At 43.5% G+C, this 14,800-nt stretch overlaps 1 protein-coding gene across 3 annotated transcripts; it reads left to right on the top strand.

Annotated features, from left to right (window-relative positions):
• The first annotated feature begins 40 nt into the window (after positions 1 to 40).
• On the top strand, positions 41 to 14,577 carry PGBD1 (piggyBac transposable element derived 1). 3 transcript variants are annotated; one of them, XM_082637167.1, is made up of 7 exons: positions 41 to 150; positions 2,031 to 2,440; positions 3,802 to 3,958; positions 7,533 to 7,621; positions 9,177 to 9,306; positions 9,946 to 10,042; positions 12,722 to 14,577. In XM_082637167.1, exons 2-7 carry the CDS (start codon positions 2,045 to 2,047, stop codon positions 14,277 to 14,279), a joined length of 2,427 nt encoding a protein of 808 aa, XP_082493293.1. In that variant the 5' UTR covers positions 41 to 150; positions 2,031 to 2,044; the 3' UTR covers positions 14,280 to 14,577. The 3 variants fall into 3 exon arrangements, with proteins under 3 accessions (XP_082493293.1, XP_082493295.1, XP_082493294.1); XM_082637169.1 differs by lacking the exon at positions 41 to 150 and adding an exon at positions 791 to 872; XM_082637168.1 differs by lacking the exon at positions 41 to 150 and adding an exon at positions 820 to 891.
• The last annotated feature ends 223 nt before the right edge of the window (positions 14,578 to 14,800 follow it).

Here is a 14,800-nt window from a genome sequence, read left to right as displayed (position 1 = left end):
CACCGAGTGCCCGCTATATGCCAAGCGCTAGGAGCTGGGGGGCAATCGCAGTAAGATGCGTTCTGGGCCCGTCGCAGGTCCCGGCTACCGACATCCCAGTACTTCTACGTGCCTCCGGCAGGACGTCCGCCAGTATTTGTTGAATACCAGGTAAGCCCGGGCTCGCTGAGGTCATGCAAAGATAAACCCTTGTCCTCAAGGGGCAGGGGTGGTGGTGGTGATGCGGGGTGTGATCTGTAATGCGGGTTGGAGAGGGAAATGGGTTGGTGAGGCAGGTTTGGGCTCACTTTTCCATGGGAACACCCTCCACCTGAGTGGCTCAGAGGACAGAAGACTGTACATTAGGTTTGGGGGTGGCATTTGCACAGGGCCTTGGGAATATACCGTTAGAAGACTGGTCGTGGCCATAAAGTACAAGGTTGGTGGAACAAATCTGAGTATCAGCTGGCAGTGTTACGAGGCATTTGGGAAGACGATGGCTTTCTTGGAGGTAGGGTCTATGTCTTTTATTATGGGGTTAGCGTTATGCTTGGAAAATAACGTGCTCCATAAATGTTTATCGAGTGACAAACACACAAGTCAAACTCAGTTAAGATCACTTAGCTGAGGTCTATGCTCCAGAAATGTTTTGGGGAGTTTGAATTTAGTTCAACTAGGAGCAGTTGAAACCCGCTTTTTGGTGGGACAGGTGTGTCGAATGTGTTTCGAATTGTGCTTTAGGAAATACCGATCCAGTGATGATGCAGTGTATGGTGCGGCAGGAATACCACACAGAAAATTATTGTAATAGTGAATGTAAATCGTAAAGCAGGAGTAAAAAGGAAGGAATTGCTGCAAGAGGCGTTGTGGAGGAAGAATTGACTGGACTCCTGGTGATTATATATAATATATGTAAGCTGGTTTTGAGCCTGAATGCATGGAAGGTGGTGGTGATGCCAGTAGAAACTGAAAAATACAGAGTGAGTGCAGCTTGGAGGGGACTCTGATTTCAGTTTGGGATGTGTTGAAATTACAGTGCAGGAGAGGCCCAAGATGTGAGTTTGGAATACGAAAGGCAAGTCAGAGCCAGACAGAGATTTAAGTGTTCTTAGAATAGAGACATATTGAATTTTGATTAATTGAGATCACAAAAGGAACAGGTGAGAAGAGAAACAGAAGTTGAAGTATTTCTACGGTTTGTTATCTATTGTTACATAAAAAAATAAAGCCCCAAACTTAGTGGCTTAAAACAACCTCAGCTTATTCTTATGATTCTATGGATTGACTGGGCAGTATTACTGGAGTTACTCATGTGGCTGCTGGCCAATCAGCTGGGCCCCAGCTGGGGCTCCGTGGTTCTCTTCCACGTGACCTCTGCATGGCTAGCTTGGGCTTTCTCACAGCATGGAAGTCTCATGGCTGTGTGTCTGGCACTACAAGAGCACTTCCTCTTACACTGTCATTCCTGCCATAGTCTATTGCTTAAAACAAGTCACAGGTCAGCACAGACTCAAGGGAAGGAAAAGTAGACTCTACCTCATGATGAGAAAAGTGACAAGATCTCATCATAACAGGTTTTGGGGGATGGAGGCTTTGGAAACAGTCTACCTCACCTACATTTAGGGTGGAGTATTCTGTGAGAAATATGCAGAGATAGATGAACTTTAAGAGTATATTAATCTGTCCATAAAGGCAGCCGTCTGGCTCCTCCATGGATCAAATTATCCCTTCCCTCCATCTAAAGTATAAGCTGCTCAAGCGTTCTTAACTGTTAACCCTCCTTCCCTGGTATCCCTTACCTTACATCCCTTACCTCTGGGCTCAACTCCCTTAGGATTCAAGGTAGACTTCTGATTAATTTCACTGATAATATTGACAAGAAGCCTCAGATTTTGAGCATCACTTAGAGTGGGGACAAAAATATAAGTATGTTACATAGAGTTTTGAAGCTCTTATAATTTTTATGTTACTGATCAATTCTTATGCTTCAGATGTGCATTTGGAAAAACATTTCTGGAGCATAGACCTCAGCTAAGTGAACCTTTTTCTAGCCTTTAAGGTCAACATGGATGAAGCTTCGCCAGGCCCCACTCCTGAGAATGGAGACAGCCTTGTGAAAGTGAAGGAGGAAGATCCCACATGGGAGCAGGTGTGCAGCTCACAGGAGAGCAGCTCCCACACACTGGAGCTTTGCCGCCTGCGCTTCCGGCAGTTCTGCTACCAGGAGGTAACCGGGCCCCGGGAGGCTCTGGCCCGGCTCCAAGAACTCTGCCATCAGTGGCTGCGGCCGGAGGCCCACACCAAGGAGCAGATCCTGGAGCTGCTGGTGCTGGAGCAGTTCCTGACCATCCTGCCCGAGGAGCTGCAGGCCCGGGTGCAGGCGTATCCTCTGGAGGGCGGGGAAGATGCAGTGACAGTGCTGGAGGATCTAGAGGAAGACACAGGAGACTCAGGACAGCAGGTGGGAAGAGAATGTGCGTGGTGGCCTGGGAGAAATAATGGCGAACATTTGTCTGTTAAGTTTTAACTTTTTACTTTGAAGTAATTTACAACTTACAGAAGTTTTGGGAGAGTAGTACAGAGAACTACTGTGTACTCTTCACCCAGATTCACCAGTTGTTAACATTTGTTACAGGATGTGCCCCTCTCGTGTGCGAGCACGTGCCCCCTCTCTCTCTGTATATGTACATATATGTGTGTACACACACACACAGGCTCACACATTTTTTTTCTTGAACCATTTGAGATTGGAGTTAGTTGGAGATACCATACCCCTTTATCTCTAAACACTTCGTTGTGTATTTCTGAAGAAGAAAGATATTCTCTTATATAACCAGAATACATACAATCAAGTTTTGGGAAATTAAAATTTTTATGATACTATCACCTCAACAGTAGTCCTTGTTTAGATACATCCATGATAGCCCAGTAGTATTCTTTATGACAGTTTTGCCCCAATCCAGGATACAGTCCAGCATCACACATTACATTTAGTTGCGTCTCTTCAGTCTTCTTAGATCTGGAAAGGTTGTTCAGTCTTCCTTTGTCATAACAATGACATTTTTGAAGAGTACAGACCAGTTATTATTTGGAATGCCCCTCAATTTGGGTTTGCCTTGTATTTTCTCATGATAAGACCCAGGTTGTGCATTTTGGCTAGAATACCACAGAAGTGACATTGTGGTCTCCTCAGTGCATCACATCAGGAGGTACATGGTGATGGATTGTCCCATTACTGATGAGGTTAAGGTGGTATCTGTCAGATTTCTCTACTGTAAAGTTACCATTTTCCCCTTTGTAATTAATAAGAAATTTGTGGGAGACATTTTGAGACAGTGTACATATCCTATTTCTCATTGAACTTCCACCCACTAGTTAAGCATCCGTCTGGGTTTTTGTTTTGTTTTTCTAGGCAGGGATCTTTGCCTGTCTTGTGTCTCTTCTTTGCCACTATATCCCCAGCACGTAGAACAGAGCCTGGCTTTTAGTAGGCATTCAGTCCATATTCGCCAAATGAGTGAATGTCTCTGTCTTGCTACTCTGTCTTACTTGCTGCTGCTTAAGGATTAAATGGGGCTTGTCTGGTGTTCCCTTGAGGATATCCCTAACTGCTGTTCGGTCCAGTTCCCACCAGGATGCCTTTTCTTTTCTTTTCTTTTTTAACATCTTTATTGGAGTATAATTGTTTTTCAATGTTGTGTTAGTTGCTGCTGTATAACAAAGTGAATCAGCTATATGTATACATATATCCCCATATCTCCTCCCTCTTGCGTCTCCCTCCCACCCCAGGACGCCTTTTCAAAGTGAACCTTTTGTCCCCAGGCTTCTGTCTACACTCAGGGACAGGACATGCACCTACCAGTGACAGAATATCAAGGAACCTCTTTGGAGTGTCAGAGGCCCCAGCTACTGCCTGGGGTAACCACCTTGAAGTGTGAACCCCGAGAGCCCCACCAAGAGGTCGCCCAAGAAGTGAGTGGTGAGTGCCAGAGGGTGAGTTTAGTAAGGACACTGGGAGCAGGCCGCTGGCAGGTGCATGGCCTTCTAAGTAAAAGCTTGTTTATCTGTGGGGTGTTTTTTGTTTTTTTTTTGTTTTTGTTTGTTTGTTTGTTAGCCCTATACCTAAGCAAACTTTTAAAAACATTTGGAATTGTAAAATGTTAGAAATCTAAGATCTTCTCATCCAACACCCGTAATAGTTAGGAAAACCAAAACTCAGAGTTTAAGTGACTTGACCAGGGTCAACAGAGGCAGAGTTAAGTCGCGTGACCTTCTGACCAAGATTCTCTCTTTACTATATATCTCTATTCCACATTTCTAATTCTACACTTGTGAATATTTTAAACATTTACTTGGTAGCTTTCCATAAATTTGTCTTTTTCCCATGGTAACATTTTCTTCAGTAGCCTCCCTGCCTCTAATCTTTCAGTAATTTACATACAGCTTTAGGTTTAAACAGGTTCTCTCCTTCCTGCACTTGGAGTGTACCCTCCTGTGTGCATGGCTCTCTCACTTTCCGTATCCATCCCAGCTATTGGTTATATTTCAGCTGTGTGCAGTAAGATAGGCCATGCAAAGAAGGCAAAGTCTGTGGCCTGCAGTTTGCAGATGGCTTGAGAACACACAGAAGTATACAGATCGTTCAAAAAGGAGACCTCAGAACTCCGTAGTGCAGTGTTTTTTAACCTTTGTGGTGAGGGATGCTATCATTTTCCCCCAGAATTTATTGAGAAGGATTAACTCTCTTCCCTAGAGAAGGCGTACAAAATGACGCACACAACTTCATGATTTACCACATTGGTTTACAGTCACCACACTGGTGATCTGTGAATACTGATATTTTGATATTAAGTGCAGAATAAATGGTTCATATAATAAATGATTTGAGAACATTCAAGGGAAATAAAAGAGGCTCAGATTACTTGCGATATTTACCCATTGGAGCATAAATAGAACTTGATATTTCCCTACTTACTTGACTGATAGTTCTGTCTTATTTCTTTGGTTATTAAAAACCACCATGACATGAAGCCCAAATGTTTTACGTGAAGAAGTTTAGAGGTGGTAGGGAGCCTTACGGCCCTGGGGTTGGGAAAGCTTTCCTGGAGTCATGAGCCTGCATTGAGCCTTGATAGATGAGGATTTGCAGTGGAGCAGGCATAGGGTGAGCATTCCCATCTACCTGTGAGATGATGAACATGCATGAAATCAGTTTCATCTCATTTTGACTGTGGAGGGGGAGGGGGTAATGAAAATGGAGGTACTTGTCAGAATGGTGATGGTAATTGACAGAAAGATAACAGCGGTCATAGGATATAAGATTCTTCCGTGTGAGCATGAGCTGGCTCACGGAACTGGACCCCAGCAGTATCTACTGGGCGGAGGGGGGGCTTCTTCGGTTCTCTAGGTCCCCGTGCGATGCGCCACTGCTGTGGTGTGTGTAATCAGGATGCTCTGTTGTCCTTTAGTTAGCACACCCTGTCATTCTCAAGGGCTTTTTATACCCTCTTAGGCCCTCCCAAATATTCTGGAGACTGGCTAAGGGCCTCCCTGCCTACTAGTCGTAACCCGAGCACATTTCTCCAGGATACCTGCGACCAAATGAACTGAAGATCAGTTTCCCAGGCTACCTGCATTCCCTCCTCTCCTGCTAGTATTTTCAATGGGGTAATAAGTCAACCAGCATGACAGGAGGATGGGGTTTGTTTAGGGGAAAGAGTGGGTGGGGGGAATGGGAAGGTCAGTTGGGGCCATTTTATGGGGTGTTTAAATTCAAACCAAGAGGTTTGGACTTTATCATTAAAAAGTTGGGTGCCATTGAAGCCTTTTTTTAAAATCAAAAATATGATTTATAGTGACTGTGTTATTTGTGTGTATATAGTATATCATTCTCACCTGTCATGGAACACTAGATTTAAAATGAAAACTGTTGAGTACTTTATTTTTGCCAGTCTCTTAATGCTCAAGTGTGATTGATTCTTAGGGTCAGACACATTGTTAAATTTTCGATATGTTGATGGAGAAGTAGAAAAGATCTTGAGATCATTTTATTCATTGAAACTTAAGCCCATTTTCTCTTGTTCTGTCTTTGGCAGAGATATAGAGCAACAGATCAGTGTGGTATTTGTAGTGAACTTTAATATGTTTGAAAACATTCCTCCGCCTTCTTCCCAGGCTTAACCCTAATGCTTTTCCACCTCAGGAGGATTATAAGAGGCAAACACAGCGTCTGATCTGACCTTTGCTCTCTCAAATTTCTCATTGCTGTTGATCTCTTTCCTCACTGCATTATACCTTTGCCCCCTTCCATTCTCTCTTGCCATCCTGTCCCTCCTCAGCTTAGCCCTTTCTCTGACAGCAGACCTGCTTTACACTGTGCTTTTTACGCTGTTGGGTGTTTGGCATATGTGCATTGTGGGGAGGTAAGGTAGTAACAGTGAATCAGGGGCAAGGCTATTTTATTTTCCTAGCAAGCCTTATTTGCTCTAGATATGAAACAACAGCAACAAAAAGATTCCAGTGATCCACTGGGTCTGGAGCAAGGAAAAGTGGTACTATGTTCTATTTTGGGTTAGAATTATCCCCTGTACTCTTCATTTAGTAATTTTGGGCTCCTTATATTGTTGCCATCTTGAAAAATAATGATACATTACCTTGTGTGGGGTCTTACAATTTACAGAGGGCTTTTACAGAGAGTTTTTATGTTGCCTCAATCTTCATTAACCTTGTAAAGTAGACTGTGTTCTCCCCATTGTACAGATAAGAAATTGGAAAGAATTTTTTTAAGTAACAGTGCAGTGCCTGGCACCTTGCAATCATTATGACTGTCTGAATTATTGTTACAGTTTCCAGTGTGGCAGATTCTCAAAAGTTCTCCTAGCTCACGGTTAGCATTTCTTCTATGTATGTATGTATGACTATTTTTGTGTGTGTGTTACTTTTTTTACTGACGTACAGTTGATTTACAATGTTGTGTTAGTTTCAGGTGTACATGTATGACTTTATTTTTTTAGAGCAGTTTTATGTTAAGCAAAATTGGAAGAAAGGTACAGAGATTTCTCATCTACCCCCTGCCTCCCCCCATACGTTGCCTCCCCCATTATCAACTCTATTTTTTGTATCTTTATTTTCTCTTTTCATCTTCCTCTTATCTGCTTTCCTGTTTCCCCTTTGCCTTCTCTCTCTGTTCTCCACTTCTTTTCTTTCTTCTTTGTTCTCTGGTTAATGTTTCCTTTATCACCAAGTTCTGCCTTCCCTCTCCTTATTTTCATCAATGATTTCTAATTTTTCTTGATGAACGTGAAAGTGCATCACTGTAGATCACCTCATGAGTTCATAAACACCACTTATTTTGTGGGTAGGGACCCTAAAGTTTTAGAATTTTAGAATTCTGACAGAATGAAAGCAGATATGATGTTCTAGCGTAAGATCTGTATCTTAGTTCCTGGATGTTTAACAAACATAAGAAGATTTGGGGTCTGGGTCGCCCACAAAGGGCTCTCTCCTAAAAGCCATTGTGTCTCATTCAGGACTCTTGTCTCCTCCTTCCACAGGGCCTGCTCCCCAGGGACCAGCCCCTCCTCAGGAAGAGAATCCCAGAGACCAGGCAGCAGTACTGGGGTTTAACTCAGCCAGGTCCCAGGTAAGCATGGTGCCCGGGCTATGCAAACCTCAGTAGCAGCCCTCCTTCCCTCGACCACCTATCCCTTGCCCTTCTCTTGCCTCACACTGCTCACCCTGGGAGCCTTTCAGGTGGCACGGTCCCTCTGCCTTCACCTTGTCACAGAATATCACAGACCATTTATGCCTCATCCGGGGAGCTCACATAGATCACATAGATTATGTGATCTGGGGAGCGCATATAGATCATATAGATTATGCAGTGGCCTCATTCCATACTGTATGCAGGAGGCACATCCAGATCTCAAGGTATGAGAATAAGGGGCAGAGTTAGGCCCTTGGTTTCAGAAAGTGCCTCTACTCATTTGATGCTCAGTGACTGATGTTTTATCTTTTGAGGGGGTCTCTGGTTTCTCCCCCCAGTCTGAGAAGCAGTACTCTTCCTCATGTTACTTTATAGTCCCAGTGTTCTGCACATACCCAATTAATATTTGGAGATGATAATGGGAATTCTGTGTATCCAAGGCAAAACTTCACATCTTCACAAAATAGACTCTTGGTTTTTTTTCCCCCTTACTCTCTTAGTGGTCCAATCATTTTCCTAGTCATTTAGTTAAAAAATATTTAAGTCTCCTATTTAAGTCCTCTGCTGCTGAGTCAGTTTCCTCAAGAACAGGGTCTTCATGGAGTCCTTTCCTCATTCTGTGACTTTTAATTCGTTCTTAATCCTATCAGACCCAGTGCCTCCTGTTCTTAACAAATACTTCACCTTCCTGAAAAGAAATGTATAGCAAGTAAAACTTACCTATATGTATATTTAAATCAATATAATTATCTAAAATGCTATATAATGGAGAAACAAAAAGCAATTTATTAAAAAAAAGTATTTCAAAAATGCAAATGTTTGGAGATGATCACACCAAGAAATAACAAAGTAGTTAAACGTTTGCACTGATGTGTAATCATTAGGTTTGAATTAAGGAGGAATAAGAAGATCAAAAGGCTAGGAAAATGAAAGGGCAGAGATGTGGGTGGACAGTAGAATGAAACTAGCATTGAGTTGAATAATGAAAGACCAGCCAGAGAAAGAGAAAAATAACATTAATTGAAGTAGAGCTAAGATGAAGTTATGGCTTCTGTTGTGTCCCGAAAAGATATATTGAAGTCCTAACCCCAGGTACCTATGACTGTGATCCGATTTGGAAATAGATTCTTTGTAGATGTAATCAAGTTAAGATGAGGTCCTACTGGAGGAGGGTGGGCCCAGCATCCAACGGTCGATGTCCTTATAAGAAGGCCATGTGAAGACAGGGAGACACACAGGGAGAAGGCCATGTGACGGCAGAGGCAGAGACTGCAGTGATGCATCTACCAGCCAAGGAACACTCAGGACTGCTGACAACCCCCAGAAGCTGAGAGAGAGGCAGGACAGTCGTCCCTTAGACCTTCGGAGAGAGCAGGCCCCTGCTGGTTGGCTTGGTACGACTGGTCTGCAGTGTGGTATTCAACACCCTTCACACCTGGACCCCTTATCCTTACCACAGTGAAGACTAAGAGGCCATTTTTTGCCTTTTTAGACATCAGTGAAGACTGAGGAAGCAGCAGCCCAGGCTCTTGTCCCAGAGGAGTGGCCACATCTGAGTCCGCCCCAGAGGAACCTCTGTGGAAACTCGGCTCAGGAGAAGGTTACAAACATCAGTCTGATGGGTAAGGACAGGCCTCTGGCTGGTCCCCAGCTGTGCTCACCTTTCCCATCATTAACCCTGACTCGGCCCTTGTGAACCCACATTTCCTACATGCCCTCACCCTTCCTTCCCCTTCTTCTGGCTCTGCTTCCACACTCCTCTCAGCCCCGCCATTCTGAACCCCTCCCAATGCCCTTATCTCCTTCTGTTGCTAATCACTACTGAGTCTTGCTGTCATCTCCTCTGATCACGATTCCCTCAACATCTCCTCCTCTGCTCCCTGTTTTCTTCCCTTTTCAAGGGTCCCATATAATTTGTCCTTTTCAGACATCCCTTAATACCTGAAAGTTCCACAAACACCTCTGCCTGATCCCTTCTTTACCTCAGAGGAAGTTCTCTTCACTCTCTGTGAACACTACTGTCTATGTGTAATTTTCTTTAAATATGCTTTGCCCTGTTAGATACTCTCCCCTGCAAGTTGACCTTTCTTACTATCTTCCTGTACTCTGCCACATTTTTAGGACTGTTGTGACTGCACTCCTGGTACACCTGTTGATTTTTTGTTTGTTTTAATTTGGAACATCCTGTTCCTTACCCTAGAGATTGTTTTTTCTAGATTCAGGCAACAAATGACATTTAAATTATTAACATATTATTTTAGCTGAAGAAGTTGTAACTAAAGATGGATTGTTTAACACAAAGCAAGAAACTTCTGAAGAAATGGAACAAGGTGCTGAGGTCTCAGGAATACCCAACAGGTGAGTGTCCATGGTCCTAAGTAGAACAAATCCTACAAATGTAAGAAGAAATTGAAATGAAACCAGAGAAACCAGTTGGTAAAAGCCTGCTTCCCTGGAATAATACAGAAAGAGTAACACTCACTCGTGATCATAGGAGGTCCCACGCCAAGGAGGTGACCTGTCAGTGTATCATAATTATACAAAACTTCCAGTTGGTATACAGTTGCCTCCAAGAATCCTCTCTGACTCAGTTTACCTTGCCTGATCACTCTTCCCCTGGCTCCCTTATGTCGTGGGGCTACAGATACTGAAGCCAGAAAGAGAAGAAGATAGAGAAGCAGAGGACTTAGACAAGAGAGTGAGGGCTGCAGGTAACATTTGTTGCCACAATGGTTAAGAAAGAAATGTCATCAGACCTGGAAGAGGACTTAGGGAAGACAGGTAGGGTATCTTCGACCTCCATTAGGAGGATCCTGAGCAAGAATTAAAAGGAGAGTAGCTGATGGCGAAGGACAAACTAAAGATAGTAGTGGGTGTTTAATGAGTGTTGGTTGTGCAATGAATGTCTAGCATAGGTGTTCCTAAAGCAGAAGGAGAGGGACCGGATCATGAGCAAAGGTTGGGTTCTGGTGAGGCCATTAACTCCTTGGAGAAGTGAGAAAAGAAGAAAAAGGAAACAGCGTGTGATAATTACACTGAAGAGTAGGGCAGGGGATGAGGATTCTCCTTATTGACATTTGTTCATCTTAGGGAAACAGGGAGCTAAATCTCAGTGAAAAGAGATGTCTTGAAGCCTAAGAAGAGAAGTAAGATCTTTCATAAAGCTGGTGAAGTCCGAGCCAAGCTGCACTAAAGTAAGAGAAAGAACACTCTGACTTAGCTCAGAGTTATAACTGGAGAATAGGAACCTGCTGTTGTGTCTGTCAGATACGGCCCCCTGCACTGGGACCGCAGTCTTAACCGCTGGACCACTAGGGACGTCCCAGAGGATCATTTTAAAGAGCAAGTTTCTGGGCTTCCCTGGTGGTGCAGTGGTTGAGAGTCCGCCTGCCGATGCAGGGGACACGGGTTCGTGCCCCGGTCTGGGAATATCCCACATGCTGCGGAGCGGCTGGGCCCGTGAGCCATGGCCGCTGAGCCTGCGCGTCTGGAGCCTGTGCTCCGCAACGGGAGAGACCACAACAGTGAGAGGCCCGCGTACCACAAAAAAAAAAAAAAAAAAAAAAAAAAAACAAAACAAGTTTCTGCTTGAAAAATTCCGGGTCCTCTTTGGAGTAGGAAAAGAAGTCATGTTTGGAGATAGACTGGTAGATTTGAGAAGAGTGATGAAATACCTGTTGTGGGGAACAGGGAAGAAAGGGACGAGAGGACATGAGAAGGATTTCTGGGCAGTGTTGAGTAACTAGCTGAGTTTTGGAGACCATCATATTTAGCAGTGTCGGTCTACCTCGTTGTTTGATTTCTCTGGCACTACTCACTCCTGGGTGAGGAACAGAGAAGACTAAGGATGGGGTTGATCTGGTGCTGAGTTTTGCTGGCCCACCACTACAGAAGGACACTGGGGCAGGGTGATTGAGGATCCTGGCAAGAGAAGGACTCAGGTGATGATGGATCACGAGGTCTAGACAGAATAGGAAGGGAGGTAAAAGCAGGAGGAAACGGAGGAGTCAGAGTGAGATGGAAGAACAGGTGTTGTGGGACAAGAGTGCGAGGAAGCTAGAATGAGCTCTTGGAGTTCAGTTTTCACCAGTGGAAAGTTCAGTGCAGTGACAGGATTCAAGGAGGGCCCCGGAAGTTGAAGATGTCAGGGAACTCTAAGATGGATCTACTGAATGGATCATACATGCAGACATTAAAGACACCCAGGATGATAAATGCTCTAAGCAAACAAATAAGTATATATAGTGTAAATTATATTACAACATACTCTTTTCACTGCTTTTTCCTCCCTTATGTCTTCTTAAATTGGTCTAATTTAATGTACCAACAGGACATTTGTAAATGAAATGCACATTTCTAGAATTAAAGAAGTTTGTGTAAAATAATACTTTTCATCGTAGTAACTTTAGCCTAGTTCCTTGAAAACTGCATAAAAATCAGTCCAAGGGCAATAAGTTTGAGTTTCTCTTTTGTTTCTCCCCAGAAACAGTGTGTCCACCAGATGAATGCAGAACTAGGGGAGGCTAAATTGTTCCATGTTCAGAAATTCTGTGAGAGGTGAGGGGGCTCAGTAAATAACAACCCATTTCCTTGTCCAAATTCAGAACCAATTGATAGAGACACAGGAGTAAAACAGATGATTCTGGAAACCTCTGCTTTATGACTGACAGAAGCTAGACTGATAAAGCCGCTCAGAGGCAGAGCTAAGTGGCCGCATAGTGACAGCGGACCCTACCCCCGCATAGGCCTTCCTGATCCATCTTGGGGGAAAAAGGAACATGGAATGTCTGCAACTGGCTTCTAAAGAGGACAGCCCAGTTCTTTCTCCCAGATTCAACAATTAGTTAAGTCATGAGGAGTGAGTGGGAAGTGGGAAGAGGCCAGAAATGTTCAGTCTGGCCAAAGCCCTCCCCATGGAAACATGAGGAGTGAGAAGGAAGTATTCCCCACAAAAGCATCCTTAGGCGTCAGTGGATTTATCCTGTATCAGTGAATGAGACAGAATTTTTATAGCATATGTTCTTTTTTCTTTCCCAGAGATTGTGTACCCCAGGCCCCTTGTAGTACCCCTGTTCCTGCTGAAAGGACAGTTGCACATTCGAACACTCTGAAGGACCGTCACCCTGCTGACTTGTGGGCTCGGATGCACATCTCATCCCTGGAATATGCTGCAGGAGACATTACCCGAAAAGGGAGAAAAAAAGACAAAGCTCGAGTGAGTGAACTGCTCCAAGGCCTCACATTTTCTGGTGATTCAGATGTGGAAGAGGATGACGAGCCTGAGACTCAGCCTCCTCCAAAAAGACCAAAGGTGTCAAGCATCCCAGAGAAGAACTGGACTAAAAGAGACATTAAACCCAACTTTCCAAGCTGGTCAGCACTGGATTCTGGACTTTTGAATCTCAAGAGTGAAAAGTTGAACCCAGTGGAGCTCTTTGAGTTATTTTTTGATGATGAAACATTCAACTTGATTGTCAGTGAAACCAACAATTATGCTTCTCAGAAAAATGTCAACTTGGAAGTCACAGTTCAGGAAATGAGGTGTGTGCTTGGTGTCCTGCTTTTGAGTGGCCTTGTGAGGCGTCCCAGAAGGGGAATGTATTGGGAAATGTCTGATGCCGATCAGAATCTGGTTAGAGATTCAATCAGAAGGGACAGATTTGAATTGATTTTCTCATACCTGCATTTTGCAGATAATAGCCACCTAGATCAAAATGATAAGTTTACAAAATTGAGGCCTCTCATAAAGCAAATGAATAAAAATTTTCTCCTGTATGCTCCCCTTGAAGAATACTATTGTTTTGATAAGACAATGTGTGAGTGCTTTGATAGTGACCAATTCCTGAATGGGAAACCTATTAGAATTGGCTATAAAGTCTGGTGTGGTACAACCACACAGGGTTATCTGGTTTGGTTTGAGCCCTATCAAGAAGAGTCAACTATGATGGCAGGTAAGGATCTTGATCTTGGTTTAGGTGGAAATCTAGTGATGAATTTTGCTGATGTTCTTTTAGAGAGAGGTCAATATCCCTATCACCTGTGTTTTGATAGCTTCTTTACAAGTGTCAAATTGATGTCAGCCTTGAAGAAGAAAGGGGTGAGGGCAACAGGAACAATTCGTGAGAACAGGACTGAAAAATGTCCCCTGGTGAGTGTAGAACATATGAAAAAAATGAAGAAGGGGTATTTCGATTTCCGAGTAGAAGAAAATGATGAGATAATTTTGTGTCATTGGCATGGTGATGGTATTATCAGTCTGTGCTCCAACGCTGTTGGCATAGAGCCAGTCAATGAGATATGTTGTTTTGCCGATGACAAGGAGATCCCTCAGATAAGTCAACCTTCCATAGTGAAACTGTATGATGAATGCAGGGAAGGCGTAGCTAAAATGGAACAGATCATTTCCAAATATAGGGTGAGAATAAGAGGCAAGAAATGGTACTCAGTTTTCGTGAGCTACATGATTGATGTAGCCATGAGCAATGCATGGCACCTGCACAGAGCCTGTAACCCAGGTGCCTCTCTAGAACTCGGGGATTTTCGGAGGGATGTTGCCCATTTCTACTTGGCACATAATGCAAATATGTCAGATTAAGGCAGGTAAAACAGATACAATGCAGACATTAGTAAGACACAGAAAAATCACAACTACACATCAGATTGTACCCAAAGCAAACCTGATGTATGTATACAATGAAATTATTAATTAAGTGACTAATATTTCTTTTAAAAAATCTATGTAGAGTTTCAAAAACTGTTATAACAATGTTAATGATCTGTAAAAATGTTGAAATCTATTGGTATCTTTTTCTAGGTCTAGTTTTGATATCAAACGTGGGAACTCCTTTATTAGTTGAATTGAATTGATTAATTTGTGCATTTAAAGAATGAAATCCTGCCTCCTTTTTTTCCTGGTAGTTTTCTCTGGGGAATGCCATTTTTTTTTCTTTTTTTGGCTGCGTTGGGTCTTCGTTGCTTCGCAGGGGCTTGCTCTAGTTGCGGCGAGTGGGAACTACTCTTCATTATGGTGCGTGGGCTTCTCATTGTGGTGGCTTCTCTTGTTGCGGAGCATGGACTCTAGGCACACGGGCTTCAGTAGTTGTGGCACATGGGCTC

This window comes from Mesoplodon mirus (genome assembly GCF_964341445.2).
Source record: "Mesoplodon mirus genome assembly, chromosome: 12".
NCBI lineage: Eukaryota > Metazoa > Chordata > Mammalia > Artiodactyla > Ziphiidae > Mesoplodon > Mesoplodon mirus.
Note: the sequence above shows the minus strand (reverse complement) of the source record. Positions and strands in the feature narration are given on the sequence as shown.